Source organism: Pogonomyrmex barbatus, unplaced genomic scaffold (genome assembly GCF_055798465.1).
Source record: "Pogonomyrmex barbatus isolate J1 unplaced genomic scaffold, ASM5579846v1 scaffold10, whole genome shotgun sequence".
Lineage (NCBI taxonomy): Eukaryota > Metazoa > Arthropoda > Insecta > Hymenoptera > Formicidae > Pogonomyrmex > Pogonomyrmex barbatus.
This window is the reverse complement of record NW_028297099.1, coordinates 4,011,428-4,031,605: the sequence shown is the minus strand read 5'-3', so window position 1 is coordinate 4,031,605 and position 20,178 is coordinate 4,011,428. Positions and strand designations below refer to the sequence as shown.

Genomic DNA, 20,178 nt, shown 5'->3' with positions numbered 1-20,178 from the left:
TGAAGCGGACGAGGAACATCAGTGAGGGTAGTAATCGATAAAAGGGCGTCTCCTCGTTAATACTGTTCGAAGCTTAGCTCATTATAAGCTTGCACGTGTTACATGCATAATGGCTGCGGAAATTAGCGAAATTAATGGTGCGCCGAGTCCGCGAAGTATTAAATAAGTAGATTACTCTAATGGCCGCTACACCGCGGTCTCTTTAAGCTTGAAACAACCTCTTCATACTCTTCTCGAGTGAATTTTCATCGTTGCAAAGAAAGTGGCAAAAGCAGACATTTTTTGAGACATATTTAAATGTATTGATACTTGAAAAAGCGAAAAATTTTCTTAATTTATGAAAAGAGAACGCTAGAAATACTTTATTTATTTATATTTTAAGTTGTTATATATAAAATGCACATATTTTAAAACTAATCTTATAGAATCCTTCCTAAAATATTTGTCAAAGTAATCAAAGCCACAAAGCAAGAATTACGTAACGATTATGTGCAATGTTCACATAGAAAGAAATTACGCGTATATATCATAGAAAATTGCGGAGATATGATTGCAGGAAAACTCCTTTCATCAATGAAAGAGTTTGCCTATACCTACATATATGGAGGGAGATATCTAATAATGCATTAATGAAATATAATGTCAACCGCCAGCATAGTCAGACTTACGAAAGGACAAAAAGAAATAACGAGCAATAACGATAGCTCGCGTTCCTCGAATATCCCCGACGGCTCAGATTCTCCAAGCTCGCCATCTTTACGCGACTATATAAACGTAATGTACTATATAAATACTTTCGCCATAAGAGACGTGAAAGCAGCCGGCTTCTCGTAGACTAGCGCCATACGTTTCGCAATTATTATCATGACGTCGATGCCGCAGATATTTTTGCTAATTATCCCGCATGGGATGGCCAATAGCGTAACGTAAGCCGTATACGGGGGTGGGTTTTCAGAATGTGAATAACGGCCGAGGGACCATCACCGGAAATAATATGAAGAGACCAGCGAGGGAGCGAGAATATACGAAGAAAAAAAAGAAGGGAGAAAGAGAAAAAGGACGAATAGGGGGAGCTACGTGAGGACAATTTGCCGAGAATTTCAAGAACGCAACACCTCGAACGGACGCGAAATGAAATAAGCCAACGAATATTAATTCAGGAACGCCCGAGAGCAATCGCAGATGTGAACGCTCGATACAGATTATCTGGCCTGCCTTCTGAAAGCGCGCAGTGACAGATTTTCCGCCATGGAATCGCGTTCTCACTGCACCGTTGCACCGATATTCTTCGATATTTGATACGCAATCACAAAATATCAGTATTTAATAATAAGGGATTATTGCTTACGCTATACTTCATAATCCTTTTGAAGCTCGCTGTATCGACTAGTTGTGTGTGCTATCAAGTTTTTTAATACATATCTTAACGATATAAATTTATTTATTAAATATTTGCCTCTGAATTATAATTTTCATTGGCTTAGTATCTTAAAATTATGAAATAGCAGCAATAATGTGATATCGTGTAACGCGTAACGTAATATCACTATTCAGCACCGGAAGACCTTTGTTTCATGCAGCCACGGGGAACTTTATATCCCATTTCGCTAAATCATAATGCGCATTCGCTCTCTTCATAGCGCTTTCAGGCATTCGCGAAGATTATTCGTGAGTAGGCAAAATCTTTCACCCTCGCGAGCGCGTTTTCGCGCAAACGAAATTCGTACATAAAGCTGATCCGTAGAAAGCGGCACGAAGCTCACTGAACACCCGCGGAACTTAATGTGCCATATGTGTGCGCCGCGCGTGTGTATGTATGTGTGAGACGTATACGTCCGTATGCGCATACGATCGCACGTGTGGCACCTGTGGTATAACGCGATATGGTCACGCCATCGCCTCTGGGATTCTGTCGGTTTCCCGCATGCAACTTATGATCGTTACTAACGGAACATTATGTAACCCGCGATAAGCGCGTAATAGTTCATTCTAATCGTTATTTAAAACGCGCCTCCCCCTCCCCCTCTCCGTATCGTGCTGGACCTGTTAACTCCTTTGTAATCTTCCTGAAACGTTACTAATTGTATTAAGTCGGCTGCCCTGGCCCCCGCGGTGACTGCGAATAAATTTATGCTTTATTGTAAAAAAGAACAGATCCTTTTATATAGTATCTTTGTATGCGAATATTTGGAGTTACTCGTTCTAATTAATGTTAAATACTGTACCCGTATATTATGTTAACGGAGGAAGAAAAACGACGTGTCGTGTTAGACGATCGGATCAATCCCCGAGAGTAGACTTTACATTTTTTTAAGTACGTACACTTTCGATGGTTTGTTAAAACAGCACGTTTTTTCATTCAATTAATACATTATCGAGAGTGTATTAACTCCTGTGCGAGTTTTTAAGGAGATGAGAGCGAAGCCCGTCGTTTAACGGCTTGATCTGCGAATTTAATCGTCGCGAACTTTATTCATTGGCGTAAATGATTCACCTAAATTGCGTTCGCGAGATTTGCAAACAAAAGTGAATCAAAAGGCGAGAAGCTCGTTGAGGTTTATAAACGTCCAAGCGGCGAGAAATGAGAAGAAAGAGAGAGAGAGAGAGAGAGAAAGAGAGAAAGAGAAAGCAGGAAAGAGATCGAGTTATCAGTAATTTGAATATTTATGGAGCAGTGTGAGTTAACCGCGGCTTTTTTTCGTTTTAATAATTAACTCACAACTCACAAATTTAATTCATGCCGTCTAAATGTTCTTCAGTAGCTCGAGTAAAATTGCAGGTGGCATTATACTGAAATGTATTTCGAAGTTATCGTGCCGAGTAATCAATAGTAAATAATTTCGAACGCAAGCACTCGTAGAACGACGCACGTAAAAACAGCATCGGCTGCTATCATCGCTATTTGCAAATATTACTCACATGGGACGATGCGAAAACGCCGGGAATGGGAATGCGTGCTAAAGATAACTTCGCGTTTTTACTCGAGTATCGCGTAGACGAAGAACTGATATAATATCGCAAACGGTCGGGAAAGTGCTATTACTTTCTCCGTTATTACATAAGGGGCATCGGCATGTTCGTATTATGATTCGTTTTGCCGGCTCATGTGCATTCAGCTATATGCCAATATCATAAGCTTCGAATTTACTTTCTTCATGAAATCGGTACGCGATCTCGATATAGAGATGGAAAGAGAGGATGTGTGAGAGTGGATTCTATATCGTGTAATTGATTGGCCTCCGATGTCACTTCTGCTTAAAACGTCAGCCGATAAATGTTATTTCTCCTACGCTCCAAATTATTAATGCCACATCATTGCTTCATTTATTTATAGCGGATTGTTGCTTTGTATTGATTAATGTAACTTTTTTGCGCGTTTCTAAAAATGAGGAACTGGTGCCAAAAATTTCTCACAAAATTTACATGTTCAACAAGTGTCGGGGTCCGATGTATTTTTGATTTATTTATAAAATATGAAATTATTTCCAATTTAAAATAACAACAGTGTTCCAATTTACGATGATCGAGTAAAAATAACTTAATCACACGTTTTTTTAAATTTAAGCTTTTAAAATATATATTAATATCGTATTTTTAAATCGTTGGGTTTTTCTATTATTGAAACATTCGTAATATAATTGTACGACAAGAGGTAAATTGTCCATATATACTTTCAAATTGAAATAGTGAATGAAACGGTTACTTTTATCTAAATAGCGACATTAATGAAAATTAATGTTCTCTTTCAAGTCAAGTAAATTTTCCATAGCTTTGGGATTTTTGTCATTTTATAATATCATATTCATAAAGATATTTTAATAATAGGATAATAATTATTCTGCGATTTTTGAAACAAACTAACGAGAAGTCATTATCCTACTATTAATTTATTTTTGTAGAGATTTTTGTAGAGGAAAATTATTTGTAATAATATTAAGATGTTCTTTTTTCCATTTATCATTGTTTTACTAATATTCATATTCGATGAGTCTACAGAATTCTTGTTTCAGTTTCTAGAGCGATTATTCCAGAATTAAATGTATAACAATATATGATTTCTTCTTTTTTTGATATCACAGCTTCATTAGCTTCGTCCCTCGAATTCGAGTCGATTATTAAACACGTTGAAGTCACGAAGCACCGATTGCGCTCAGCTAAAGAGATATCACACGAATACGATAAGATTTTCGGAAAAGTTGAATATAACGGTTAACAACTGACGAACACGCCAGGAATGTTTCGGCAGCGATATAAATTGAACGCGACTAGATATGATATCAACTGTTTTCACGAATGAAATATTTTACTTTAAATATGCTCATTTCATCCTATTTAAATCCGATCGCAGTTTTCTCTTCTCGAGCAACAAATCGCGAAATCGCGAACGGACGTCTTTGCCCGTTAATTTATCCATCGAAATTCGATTATCGCGTATTTTGAATATTTGCGGCCTTCGCTCCGCAGAATATCGGAGTTTCCGCGCTCTCAAGGTGGTCGCGGAGCTCGGAAGTTGGTTATTATATTAAGAAAAAGTCTCCGTTAGCGGAAATTGGATTTCACTTTTAACCGCGAGATGGAGGTTGCTTAAGAGTCTGCTTCGCTGGCTGGATTTTGATTGTAAACTATTCTATCTCGTTTCCACATTCCGCGAGCGAACCTCCTCGCGCCATCGCTCGCGCCATAGGCAGTCGTCCGCGTACAGAGATATTATTGGAAAAATATATCGACGCTATAAAAGCCGTGGAAGCCTTTAAGCTGAAAATTGCTTTCAGCCGAAAGTGGGTGTTCCGCCGTTGCAATATTTTTCCGGAAGCTAATATTCGATTCAAGGCGTAAATTCGATAATCGCAATGCGTAAGCGCACCGCATTAAATGTGGCCTTAATGCCACTCCCGCTATTTCCATATCTCTCGTAAGGGTGTGTATTGTTGTAGCGCATTTGTAGCGTCGCGGTTTTATTTTGGCCAGTATCTATTGATAAGTTGGAAATAAATGAGAATAATTTGATGATCACATTTAAATTATTTCCATTCAACGTCAAATAAATATTCTTAGATAGCCAAATTTACATTTATATTACGCTTTGCGGAAATACACAGTTCAATTTTCAACAATCTAATATACAATTATAATTGTTTTTGAAAATGCTGTTGATCTTTTCTTTGTTAAACAATATAAAACTTATATAATATTTTAGATTTTGATATAGATTATTATAATTGCTATAGATTGTTATCATTCAAATATATTGCATGGAACACTGCTCTTTTGCATATTTCTATAGATAAAAAATTTTGTGACACATTGCCGTGAGTGAAGACGGTCTCTCGTTTCAATCTGTGAACATCTTATAAATTCTCAAACAAGCCAAGCAAAGACGATAAGTATTTCAGTTCTCTCAGGCAGCGGCGCTATTGTTGTCTGGACGATAAGATCTCGCGCTAAATCCAAGCCTCGCATCGGTACCACGAGGACAGTTTGAGTTATGTCGCTTAGTACCACAATGAGGAAACTCGGTAGGGGTGGTTAGGACGAAGGTTAGGGGAATGGTGCACGACGAAGAAAGAAAGTCGTAGCAGAAGAGAAAGAGGAAGACAGAAGAGAGTAGTAAGGGTAAGACTGAGGATTTATAGGAAGAAACTCGTCTCACGCGAGTACGAAACACCGTTAGGCCTTGCAAGGAGTATGTCTACAATGCGACTTGTTTGCTTTGAATGGCTCGTGTCTTCGGCTATATATCTAGTCCATATAAAACAAATATATCATCGATGTCTAGAAGAATTTAGACGATTGGGAGACGCGATATATAAAATGAAGGATTATAATCGAATAAAATCAGATTTAACTAATTTATTGCGGGTTTTACATATACGGTATGGTTACCGATACGACAAATATGTCGCCGTACGCTTTATGAAATTTCTACAAATTTTTGCGACGAAAAGTTGCTTGGCAATATTCGTCGATTACGTTCGTTACCTTGGGCGCGTATTTTGCAATAATGGATAATCAATGAGTCGAGTCGGCCCTATCTCTTCCGTAGCTTTCCGCAGAAACGTACGAGTCCGACCGAGATTTATCATAGGCTATAATTCTTATTAGAATAATGCTGTGGAGGTTTCCCGTTACCGTTCGCATGACGCATCCGATAACGCGTGCAACCTTAATACAGGAGAGTTCTCTTCCGGCTTTCTCTCTCTCTCTCTCTCTCTCTCTCTCTCTCTCTCTCTCTCTCTCTCTCTCTCTCTCTCTCTCTCTCTCCCCCCTCCCTCCCCTGTCTGCTCCAAAATATCTCTATTTGAAGCAAAATAAGCAAAACGATGTAACCAGTAGATGTGTGTGGTGTAGGTAATCAGCGGTGGCCGGTGGATGCAGAAACGACGGAAATTGCGCGAAACTAGTGCGGGCCCTATACCGCCGGGATTAGTCTGTCTAATGCGCGTCCACCGTTACAGAAGTTCACTCGGATGCTCTGAAATATGAAGTGGCTTCTGCGCGGTTCCATGTTTATTCCACCAGCCATATCTATCTTCTGCATGGTCGAAGTGGCGCACCAGGCGCAGCTAGGACATCGCGTTTGTCCACTTTGAGAGGTCGTACCATTTCGCGGGATCGAGTTAATCTCATGCTACTTCCTGAAATAGCCTCCTTTAGCTAAAGACGGAATATCGACGTACTCTGCGGTCGTCTCTCAGGCGTTTATCAAATTGGGAAAGCTCATATCTTACTTCGTATATTACATATCTACACTTGGATATAGTTTCCCGCAAAGCTTTCGGCAAAAGTTTTCGACAAAAGTCACAAGTTTGTTTACAAAAGTAAATCCGATTTAAAATAAAAAAATTTTATAAAAATTTTCATAAAATTTTCAATTATGCATAACGCTATTTTATATATTTAATTTTTATGTATATGTAATAATTAGTCTGCCTTGGAGAATCGATAATTGATACTGCATTATCCTTTGATGAGGACTTACGAATAAAATATGACTTAATAAAATATTTAAATAAGTGGTGGTGCAGAGGTTCATTAAATATAATCTTCTCGAGCAGAAATATTGAGATTGAATAAATTGGCATATTATGTCAAAGAACTAGAATATTAAGCTTATCATATCTTATTTAGACGATTAACTGCACTGAATTTAATTGCTCTTTTACTTTAACTATCCTTTATTCATTACTAATTGAATGTATAATTTCCGAATTAATACAAAACAATAAATTAGTAAAAATAAAAAACGTTTACATTCGAGCTAATATAATTGTTTAAGCCGCAATTATGTTAGCTGTAAGGCAAATACTATCGGATTCAAAAATGGCATCGCGTTTCGTCTGTGTGAAGCGAGGATTTAATAGCCGATGAGACTATATATCTTTATTCCTCCTATAACGTCCCGAACGTTCTATAAATTGTGGAAAAAGCATCCTATTATATTCTCGTTGCTGGTGTGCTCGTTTTACTTATCGCCGGAGATGTATCTTGCATCCTTAAGCCGACGCGCAATAGGTTAAAGGCAATTTGTCACGGCACGCGTTATCGCCGTCGTAAACTTTCTTCTTTCATAGTAACTATGCGGAAGTGAGCGTGCCTTTAAAACACGTTTGCTATATAAATTTAATTTGTTTATCAGAAATTTAAAATCCCCGTCTCTCTCTCTCTCTCTCTCTCTCTCTCACATACACTCACTCTCTTTTACATTCATGCCAAGGACACATTCATACAAAAGAACGCAATTTATGCATTTATTATTCGATAGCATGGCAGAATGTATGGCACACATAATTTTCTGAGACCTTGTATGAAACGTATAAGGAAATCTGGATGTTTCGGGCGAAAGAGGATCGATATCGCGTTAAAGAAGATGCTCGAGAGAATCGGGATCGGGATATGGGATCGCTTCAATGTTCTTGGCAACGCCAGTGCAAGATGTAATCGACGGCGTAATGAAGTTCCCTTGGAACGACGCTACGACGTAGGTGTTCGTTCGAAGCGAAGCGATAATAGCGCGGCTCGGCACGACTCGGCTTCACGTGGCGTGCGCGTTCCAGTTTCTAATAAATAGTAATTAGCGAGTCGGTAATTAATACAGAGCAATTCCAGCAGGCACAAAGCGTCGCGCAGTCCTCGCGCGTCTATCTACGATCATCTCACCGGTCAGCCAACCGAAGGTTGGGTCACCCCGTTATTTTCCACACTCTCCGCTTCCCTCGCCACCCCTCCCCTCTTTCTTAATACCCGCTCTCTCGTGTGTGCAATGACCTCGGTGCTAATGCGACGATTATACTAATAAAATTTCCGTCCACTTTACGACGCGCAACCCTCTATCTCGGTGAGACATTAGGAAGTGAGGAACCCCCCCAGAAGAAGGCAAACATTCGCCCGCCTTTCACTCCCGCGCGAGCAAACAACGGCTCCTAGATCGAGTTCATCCTTCCCAGGATGCGAAAGTTCGGGACGGAGAAGGCGCGGTGGTAGAAATTCCTGTCGGAACTCGAAACGATTAAAGGAGTCCTTTGAAGCATCATATCGCGGGGCGGTGCTTTCTGGAAAATCAGCTGAGTAAAACGGTGTATGACGGTCTCCCCTTATAGTGGTAGCTAATGATCTCGCATCTAATTTCAATGTAATTCACGTACAGTTTGATACCGTGCGCGATAGATTATTAAATAAATATGAAATTCACTTATTCTGAAGCTCGTTTATTGGTACAGTATTTCCATTAGTATTTCCAGATTTCAAATATTCCGGAGACAAAAGTGGCGACTTATCTTTATTTTTATAATGTAAATAATCTTTAAACTTTAGAAAAATTAAATAGTTAGAAAAGTTTCTCTGTACCATTGCAAATTGAGAATGTCGTATCGCTGATATATTTTGAGTAAAAAAAGAAAAATTAGATAGAAAGTTTTATATATCATACACTATATGCTTGGCAGCATCTTTTTCGTCATAAAGTTACTGGACAAGCAAGTTTCATCTAAAGTTATATTCATAATTATCTTAGCAAATGCTTCTTAACGAGAGAAAGAGATGCACGGGGAAACCGAGTGAGTACTCGCGTGCGCTCCGTAAACTTTACAGAACTATGGGTGGCCACTTGTACTTAGAGCAAAGTTATGAAGTGTCATTAACTAACTGCATGTAACTTACTTAGTCTGGGTGCATCTCCAATCTGTTCATTACATGACTTTCGCTATACTCACTTCATAAGCAGCTATGTTATTCCTGGCGGTAACGCAGTCTTATCTCTTAATATCATAATGAATTTATATGGAATCACACAACGGCTTCAAAATTGATTTCATCGCTTTTCGCTGTGCACGGTGAAATGAATAAAATCTTTATTTAATATAATTATTAATGCAGTAAAATCATTAGAAGTCCCCCCTGAATAATTCTCTGTTATTTATTCACGTGAATTTCGATGAACATATCCCGTGAAAAAGGCATTGAGAGAGTTATCTGTTGTGCACATCGCTATTGCGCGACGCCGCTGTTCCCCGAGGTGCAACAATAATTATTTCTAATTTCCAGTTATGCAAAAATACGCGAAGCTTAAGTACCTCAGATAATAATATCGGTCTCTCTGTAGGCCGTCCCGAAGGCAACGTGAATTTTTTCTCGCGAACTATCTATTCGACTATCAAGGGTGGAAGTAATCTCTCAAAATCTATTTTCAATAAGTTGAAACTATGAAATTTCTTGATTTTTCACATAACAGATTTTGAATAATATGTTTCAATTTGAATGAATTTGAATATATTTTTATCAATATCTCTTGATAAAACCGAAAAATACCAAATTCAATATTAAACAAATAATGGTTTGTAATTAACAATATTAAATCTGAGGAACAATATTAAATCTAATGAAATTGGTATAATGCAAGTCGAATTATTACATCGAACTTTTATTATTTTTTATTATCATCTCGTAGATTTAAAAAAAATTGCGCATTATTATTGACTTGTTGACAAAACGACGTAAAGCGTAAAAATCTTTTAGACATACGTAATTTCTGAAATAAAAAAAATTTATTATGCATTATAACTATAACAGAAAAAACAATATTTTGAAGAAAAAGATATTGGAAATCAGATATATGGATGAGACAGGAATTACTTTATTATTTATAAAATTATTATTTTTATAAATATATTACAATGTTTGTATGAATTTATTAGACAAATCTTTTTCTTTTAATTATAGTATTATCTGGAAAACATAAAATTTTATGTTATTTTTTTGACCGTTACCATCGCTCTATTGAGCATTTCTAAAATTTTAACATTTTGACACACTTCAACGAACATGAAACAATGGGATTATAACATCGTACTAATTTGCGCATTTACCATCTCTATGGCGTCCGTACCAAATGCCGTTTCGTTATACGCGCGAGAACGATATAACTTTCAATAATTTCCCAACAGCAGATTTGGTGTACCGCGTTAACGCGTGCATATTTTAACGTGGGATTCACATAAAGCACAACGCTTCCCCAAGATTTGTCTACGTATTGAAGTTTACGTTTATAACAATGCGATTCACATTAATTAGTAATCAGCGATTGGAATCAGTATTATTAAATCGCGCTGCACCGAAAACGCGTGCAATTCTTTGCGCGAGAGCGAATTCGCTGCGTTCGGTCAAACTTTGCGCTCCGTTAAAACGGTACGGATTATCGAGAATGCATTACAATAAATTCCCGTGTAAGCATAGTGAACCATGTGAGCATTCGATATACTGGCAAAACGCTTCTCGTAAAATTCGAGTGATCCCGTGGAAATAAAGTGCGCCGAGTAACGTTTTGTTGTACTCCCATAAAAGACCATGGATCTACGTATTTTTGGCGTCTTTTTTGTTTTACTAGTAAATTCGCAGTGCCGAATAGTATTTTTAGTATTCAAACCATTTTAAATCATTTTAACTTACGTTATTGAGTTAAAAATACATGATACATCATTACAATATCCATTATGTACAATTTTTACATATGATTTTCTAAAGAATTGGATGATAATATAAAATAACAAATTGTTGTACGAAGAAAAGGTTACAGCAAAGAAATGAAGTAAGATAATCAAACGTTGCAAATTATAATACCGGCAGCTTCATTAATTGTCATTGTACGCGAGTAATCGCGCTTGTTAATATGTCGCGTTTCTATTATTATACAAGTGTTTAACGCAGTGGTACGTGAATCGAATGCAACCGTACGTTAATCGCACATGTATTTAATCTCCGTGCACATGCGCGCTCCAATGTTCAGGATCGTCACGACCAGTATAAACGATGTTTAGTCGCAGCAATATACTAATGGTATGTACATAGAAATATAGAGAAACGAATATACGCTGAGTATATTTACAATGAATTAACGGGTGCTTTAATGCAAACCTCTCCCCTTGGTCTACACCCCATTAGTTTAAACAGATACCCCACCCCATCGCGTACGCATCTGCACATCTACATAATCGGCGCCAGAGTATGCACCAAATTAAATACTCGCCGATGAAAACTGAACCGCGTCATATAACGGTATCCACGGGTTAGCGGAATGGATCACGTTACGATTCAATTGTCATTATATTGCTCTTTTCATGAGACACTAGCGACATTCGTACTTGCGCGCGTATATTTACACTAATTTATGGAGAAAGAAATACTCGCGTGAGTTTAAAGGAGACGAGACATTTTTCAGAGAAGCACACACATTTAAATATACTATGAAACTGACGGTTAATTTATGTCATGTCTCCGATTTAGAGTTTGGAAATTAAATTTTTAAATTTCCAACTAATGCTAGAGCGTGCAAAGTACTGAATTGTTGTTACTTACCCGAATACGTCTCGGTCGGCATTTGATCACTTGGCACAGTGAAACTTCCTGATGCGTTTGGTGGACAACCATTTCGGTTTTGTTGTGTGCGTAAAGTATGCGTTGCGTGCAAAGATGGTCCGCGAGGTGGTACTTCCGGTGGCGCGGGTTCCGGAGGAGAATCCCTACCGGTATCTGCAAACGCGAAACATATTTATATTTTTATTAAATTGTATATTATTTCTCATAGTACCGTCGCATTTCTTTAAAAGCATGAACTGGTAAATAATTTGTTGACATCAATATAGAACATTGTGTTTGTAATGAAATGTTTGATGTAATCGCGTGTGGTATAATAATAGTGGTTCTGAATTAAATGAATCAATTATATGAAAAACCAAAGTATATTTACTTTTATTATTAAAAAAAAAAAAACCAGAGAAAATAAGTTCAAATTCTCTGAAAATTTAATCTCATAATTTTGGTAATTTATTTGGTTCCTCAAATAACAAATTCATTTGATACGTCAAATTTAAAATATTTGATGTTTATCTTGTGAATTATTGATTGAACGATTGTATCGATATAATTCCATCCATTTCATTGCGATATGTTCTCTCTTACGTGGCATTCGTGAAATTCTAATCTACTCCCACTAGAAATGCCGCGAGCAATTAAGCGGCATCAATTAGGCATCTCTTCATAACGTTTTATGCATGCAGATTCAAAGAATCTATGTGCAATTACACAATGAAATTGATTACCCATTATAGGAGCGAAGGAGTACACCAAAAAATATTGAATAATAGTTGAATAGAATAATTGAGATATTAACGGCGTATATTGCAATTTCAGTATCATTATCCACAAATGCACATTAAAAGCTGCGACAGCGACATGATGCAATGCATTCGCAACGCGCATCTCGCTTTGCACATGCGTACACATTTAAATAATCATATGTATACATTAATAATAAATACGTTTCTTAAGAATTTCGTAACTCTCTTGTGTCTAAATATAATTACAACGAGTTTCAATAGAGAGCAATACTAAAAATTTTCCATTTCTACCGGTACCCTTTTACCACTGGCCCTTCAGGGTTCAGCGTTGCTAGTGTTCCCGTAGTTAAGTTACTTATAAAGTTGTTGAAACTTGAAAGGAACTCCACCAAAGAATAATTAAATTTACCTAAACATAAAGAGCACAAAAGGGCGCCTACGAGGCATGTCGACGGCAACAAAAATATTTGAGAGTTATCCGCGAAAAAAGGTCGACTTTTGTATCAAAGGGGGGTCAATATTCAAAAACATTAAAACGATGTTTAATTAAACATGAGCAAACGGTAACGATTATAAATTTTACATCTTTTTTGCGTTATTGATATTTTATATTGTTTGTATAGGCACCAGTTATAGTGAATTAGCCAAAACAGCCGACGGTGACGCTATAAACCGATACCACGTTGAGCATATATACATAATTGGAGCAATGTATAACCATTAAAGGTTGTTAATGTTACAGAGCACATTATTGTAAATCAAGTTTAACTGCAATACAGTGGTCTATCGCGCTTTCGTGAAGCTACGTAACTTGGTTGTGGTAACTCGGATGTGGGATAATGGAATTTCGGTCCCTGGTCCTGCGGATTAAAATCTATTAAGCGAGTCGTTATAACTTATGGATGTGTGTTGTAAATGTCAAGACAATTACTCGAGCCACATAATAAACAATAGTTTAACGTTTCATAGTTATCGCAATTCTTCGCATTGGCAAGCAAGCCAGTGGAAAACTCTTCGCTTAACAGTTAACGGAAAGAACACTATAAGTCATATCAGGCATGATTAAGAAAAAAATCATTGAAAGATTATAAAAGTGCAATGTAATTTTGTCTAACATTTTTCCACAGTTAGTTTATCATACTATATTGTGTTGTTTGTAGCGATAGAAGATAAAAGACAAACTTTTAATATAAACATGAAAACTGTACAGGGTAAATTTGATTTTCCTACAGATTGCTTACATACCTGTGAGATAAATAGGCCTGGGCAGACCTGTGCGTCAAGGAATGTGCAGAGAGAAAAGTGCATTAGTGCGGCGGGATTGGCTTGTGCATATGTAAAAATTCCAAAAGAGTGTATTACATCATGCAGATGGGATATATGATGAATCAGTTTAAATTATATACAGATAAATTTACATTAAAATAAATTTGCACACGAAAGTGCATTATGGAGAATCGAACAAAATAAATGATCAGTTTTCCGTACATTACAAAAATTCTATAGATAGCAATATTAAAATTATCGATTGTGAAATGATTAACGATAGCTAACGATAGCTAGATAATTTCTCATTGACAAATAGAGGTTTTCCGTTGATTAATTAATTCACAGTGAGAACTCGAGGCAGAATGTAGCTACTATTTTGTGTGAGTGATCAATTTAATAATCTTACACGAAAAATAAAAATACAAATGTATTTCAAAGTGTAATTGGATGGCACTGAAGGTTAATGAAATTGTCATGCATGTGAATGATAATGACATATCTACAATATTCGCTTTCGCTTCTTGACAAGCGGTTTGCAGCGAAACTATTCAGATTTTCGACGATTTTCGCCATTATCACTTGGTCGGATCGAAGTCTAATTAATCGCAGAAATTATAAACGCGATAGGGAAATTATTTCTGCAAAGTCACCTGGGAGCAGCATCGATATTTTCCGTAATAAGCAGTAATAATCGCTTAATTAAACCGGACTGTGAAATGCGCAATGCATAGCTGTCAGCGCCAGCCGCGTCCGTCGCGTATCTCGGACAACTTTACCGTCGAAATATACATTTGTTCCAGTTATTGAACAATTTGCTGATACCGTTCGAGTGCTCGGAACACCTGTAACGCTCAATTACAAAGTCGATATCGCACCAACGACGGGTAGGAAAAATCTCGGAGCCGGTACGAAATCGCTACAGAGAGGTTCGACCCTCTTTGAATCTGCAATGTGTTACTTTACAAGCTTATACACTTCGTAAACGATTCACTACAGGTCGCAAAGTACATTTTGCCTTCGTAGTCATTTTACGCCATTTCACATACACAGCACGATGCAATAGCAAATTAAAATCTGGTAAAAATAACATATTTGTAGGAGGTTCTTTTGAAATTGCGAATATAACGTTAAATTGCTAGAATGCGAGTGAAAGAGTTAAAACCGGTTAAATTTAATCCGGCGGCTGAATCGTCAAAAGCAAAAATCTCGGCAACGTAGCGGAATTTTATGATCGATTGAATTTCCAGTAGATCAATTATATCGGCGATCGGCAACAAACAATTTTATTATCTATTTGATGGATGTATTCGACATCATTTTTTTCATACGTTTTACACATAAACGCGTAAGCCAATTGCTAACGCAGTATTATATAATGCGATCTGCAAATCTGTCGAGTCGCGTAAATTTCTAAATACTAAATTTTACTAAACGACTTATTGTACTGTATATGTACATTCGCTAGCATAGCTAATTATACGCAGCAAGGATAGGAGATAACGCTGCCTACATGAAGGTTAGATCAATACGGTTCCAGCCAATTATAGCTAATACTGGTACATCATTGACCAGTGGTCAAACCACGTTACTGTCTCTCATAAAGCATTGGATAGCGTTTACAGAACGCGCAAAATAAATCATGCAGTTTCTGATGGCGATAGGCGCAGTGCAATCTAATTCCGCAAAATGATGAACATGATATAACTCAATAATATAGATTTCACTATTTACATAATACGGCTTACTCCACATGGCAAAATATACATTTATTACATACAGATCCAAATTCTCTAATCTTCTTTAAAGGATAGTATCTATTTAAAAATTCGAGAAATGTGTGTTGGTTTATCTCTTATATTTTATATTTGTTATAAACTTTACGTAAATTCGTTTATGCAAAACTATAATTATATTTACTTGTTATAATTTCTAAATTTTAGCGAAGCAACTTTACAAAAATTACATTATTAGGGCAATTTAATTATTTTAAATACATTGTTCATATGGATTAAAGAGCTCAAGTTTCTTGACACGGTACTTAGCGAAATTTACTTTCAATTATTATTACAAACGTAACAAGCGTACACCTATTTGATGTTAGTACGGCATCTAATTGGACATTATTGAGCAATATAACGTCGCCGGCGGTATGTCTTAGCCAATCGTTGTGAGCCAATTATATAGTGTGCTAGCGCATCACCGATACCGAGTTCAACCGAGTTATCCCTCATTCGCGGGCGGCGAGAAGGGTTAGTCAGACAGTGCAAGGGGATGCAAGGTAGCCGACAGTGACTTGATGCGGTTAGCGATTCGCGTCTGTAATTCGATTTGTCGGTCTAACGCCTCCGCCGCGTCGGGGAGTACACGTTCATGTAAATACGAATTATTTGCCAGCGCTATACCGGCGCGGTATTGGTAGGTGTTGTACGTACTGTCCGATGACCAGTCCAACGAATCGTCCTGGCTTGACTCCTTCCGGACCAAACAGTCTAATAAACCGAGTTAGCATTCGTGAATGCTTCGTCCGAACTGTCTCGTACAATTTCTATATGACGCTTCCGCCTTCGTTCGCGCCGGACACACAAAATTTCATCCGTGCATCGTCTGAATCCATTTATGCGCCACTGATGAATCGGTCGGAAATAATGTCTTTTACGGCTCTTATTATATTCCTTAACTTTTAACGGTGATGTAATAAAATAGAACATATTTGATTATAATTAACGAAAGACCCTAATTACAATATTTCTGACAACTATGAAGCAAAGAGAAAGTAGTCGAATGTACTTTGGAACAGGATACGGTTCCACGGCTTTGCCATGATAAATTTTCACGGAGAAGAAAGTTCATAAATATCACGTTGCTCGTAACCCGAGTATTATATGATAATTTACGACAATTAAGTTCGCGCATTGATTACATTCTGTTTGAGTTATTTACCTTAGCGTAATGGTAGTAAAGTGGTGAGACAGGGCCGTTATAACGTCATCCATAAACTTAATACTCCGTGATTTTAATTCCCGCACATTTTTTTCACCGTCACAGAAAGTACCTGTTCTTTTTTTATGACGTAAAAATTGGCCTTTATTTTTGCAAACGATAAGAAAATTGCGAACAATTAGGTGTAATAATGGATTTGCGTTGCCGTAGATATCTAGTCCAAAAAAGACAATTCGAAAAGAATAGAACGATAATGGTAATGGCGAACACGGACTATTGGCATAGTTCGCAAGTAGCTTGAAATTATTCCTATTTGTCGAAACTTGGCACTTATCCAAGCAGACACATTTATATATAACTTTCCGAATGGTCATCGTCATAAAAAGTATTTCATTGTAGTTAGAAATAATGAATCTAGTATTTTTGATTAAATCTACGATCAAAGGAACAAAAATTCGTGCGAGTTATTTACCGAATCGTATTATCGTTTATTAAAAATGCCAGTGTACTTTGACAATGTATATCATGATTTTTAAAGTTTTTTACTTGATACACATAAGTCAGTGATTCCATGTGCATTTATTTTATTCATGTATGCAACATATACCGCGAACCTATATCAATCGAACAAATTGATAGCATCAAGTTTGCTGGTGCGCATGATTCGTTCCACGGCATTAAATGCAACAACCCGCATCAGAGCCCGTCAAAAATTACCGACTATCGTTGAACGATTGCGAAAACCCGTGGAAAATTTATTTTCCACCAACGGTGATTTGTTTCTGCCGCATTTACATTGTGCACAATTATTAATTTTTTCACAAAAATTGTACTTTTCTTCTAATTGATATACATCCATATAAATGTGCGTAATACATATACATTTCACGAATTTAATAATTGTTTGAAAATCCTATGAATTAACAAAAGTTTATAACGAATACTATTAAATTGCAAGAAAAAATTACCATGCATATCGACAGAATTATATTTTCAACGTTCATTTATTCACTGATTAATGCTTAGAATGAGGCTAGATGCGTAACGCGTTAATTTTTCATTTTACCATGGCGAGTGGGCGCATTTAATGTGTGCATTTCATAGCTTTGTGATAGCAAATTACCGTAACGTTATCGGGTTTCGCACGTTCGCCAATTCAATAACGCGCTCCTCGACTGGGCCACATTAGACTACGGCGGTCTAATGTAATATCAATCGTCTTTCTGGCGATGCGGTGCGCACGAGGTTAACGCGGGTAAGCCCTGACCGTTGGGAGCCATTTGCTAATAGATGCCGCGACATGCCTCCATTAGACCGCAGGGACATTCTGGCAAGCAATATCCCATCGCAGATTCAGACTCAAATTACTGCTTACGAGATCTTGGTAATTATACGCGGTATCTTGCAGGATCTTATATAACAATCGTCATCATCATCGTTGGCATGCTCGTTTTTTAGAATCATTCAGAGTGTGTTGAAAAATTATTATTAAGAAATATATCGATAGCTGCAGTGATTCGTTACATATTTTTTATGACCTAAGAGTGATATAAATTCCTAAGCTTAAGATTAGAAGAGGCTAAAAGACGAAAAATTATATATCGTTCTTCAGGATTGCTTTGCCTTTATATATGACATATAGCATACGCTCCCCCCCCTAGGTATGTGCGCTTGCAACATACCTAGAAACGCACGTTTACATGTATTGCAAATGTCCAGGAGAGAGAGTCACAAGCTTGATTCGCGTCGCTAATTTTCATGGATCCTACGCGTAATGTGATCGCACTCGAGCGGGCGGGAGCAATGCGGTCTTCGAAATTCCGGAGGTAACCGTCCACGAAGATGCGGTGAAGCTCTCGCGCTCCTTACCGCACGGGCGCTCGCCGAGCTTTTCACCGGGCTATCCTTCGCCCTTTCATCCGCGCTCTCGCTGTCTCGCGATATCGGTAGACTAATTGGCAGCCCGGCTTCCCTCGAACCCGACGTGACCGCCGCCGCATCGACGTCGACGTCGCGTCGACACGAAATGAGATCCGACGAAATTTCGTTTAAAACTTAGCCGACGAGCGTAAGCCGCTCGTCGACCGCGGCTGCCAGTTCAAAGCCGCAAAGCTACTTTCTCTTATCAGTCTCAGTGGTCGAGGCTAGAAGCTGCGTCAGTGAGGCGGTGCGTGTGCGAAGATAGCGCGCGGCCCTTGCGACAAGAGATCTAAATACTGTTGACGTTTCGAAACAATATAGTCGGCGAGGTCACGCTAACTTTGACGGTGGCCTATGGTCTAACTAGCCGAGCCCAGGCGCCAACTGCTAACTCCGTTAGCCCGGGGGTTCGAGTCTTTCTCTTTCCCTCTCCCACTTGCATTGCGCTATTGCCGCGCTGCCATTGCAGCCACCGACACTGTTGGTGTTGCCGCTGGTACATTACTGCATCAGACAACAATAAACCTAACTGCCAAAATAGAAAGTCCTTTGGTTATTTAATGAGCCGATGTATAACGGAGTTTGTCGATTATGGTATTGTCCGTTAGACGATAATACATGGTTGGGAAATGTTTGCCTTTGCCAAGATCTTTCGCCCTTGGCCGTTTCACGAAGCTTTGCAACCGCAACATCGATGGGAAGCGCGAAACGAGGGATCCTTGTAATAAGGACACGTGTATAATCGAAATTATGGCTATGCACGAAATTATGGCTTATTTTAGAGCGGGACCAAGAGGAGATACAATGTCTTTTCTTATACTACTAATTTTATAAAATTATTGAAATAATCATCGATAATAATTTATTAAAAGTGGAGTCATGATAGATCATGGCTGAAAGCTTATTGCTTGTAATTCTTTCTTTTTCTCAAACAATAATCTTGAACAATTTTATATAACCGGTCCATCTACAAATACTTGATTCTTATTTTTTAAGACCTTTATGCAATATATAAGATGAAAAAGTTTTAGAAGATAGAAATATATATTTATAGAATATGTAGATATTGAGTTCCATATATGATTTCCTTTTTCCGTTCGCGTTTCTGGGTGACTATTAATATTAAGCTTTTAACGAGGAACACGTTTACGCGAAACCCGATTTAACTCCGGCTAGAGGCTCGATACCAGCCGGTAACTCGGTTAGTCCGGTAATCGCATTTGAGGCATGGATCGTTAACTTATCGCACCGCGGCAAATTTTACGTCGTGATTTAAAGGGCGGATCCGCTCAGGGCGATCGACGAGGATTTATCCCGATCCGTCACGCTGAATGAATCTCTTTGTCGAAGTCTTTAATAGTAGAAATTTTATTCTTTAACTCGATACATCCATTGGGATTTAATCGTTCCAATTGATATGCGACAGCATGCGATATGATGC

The 20,178-nt window shown here is 37.9% G+C and overlaps 1 protein-coding gene across 1 annotated transcript in view; it reads right to left on the bottom strand.

The window, feature by feature from the left end:
• Ten-a (Teneurin-a transmembrane protein) overlaps window positions 1-20,178 on the bottom strand; it is a 426,087-nt gene that overhangs the window by 245,796 nt on the left and 160,113 nt on the right. The window contains exons 7-8 of the mRNA XM_089070549.1: window positions 13,854-13,880; window positions 11,848-12,021 (exon numbers count right to left, since the gene is read on the bottom strand). Coding sequence (XP_088926675.1) covers window positions 11,848-12,021; window positions 13,854-13,880 — 201 coding nt within the window. The remainder of the gene's footprint in view (window positions 1-11,847; window positions 12,022-13,853; window positions 13,881-20,178) is intronic.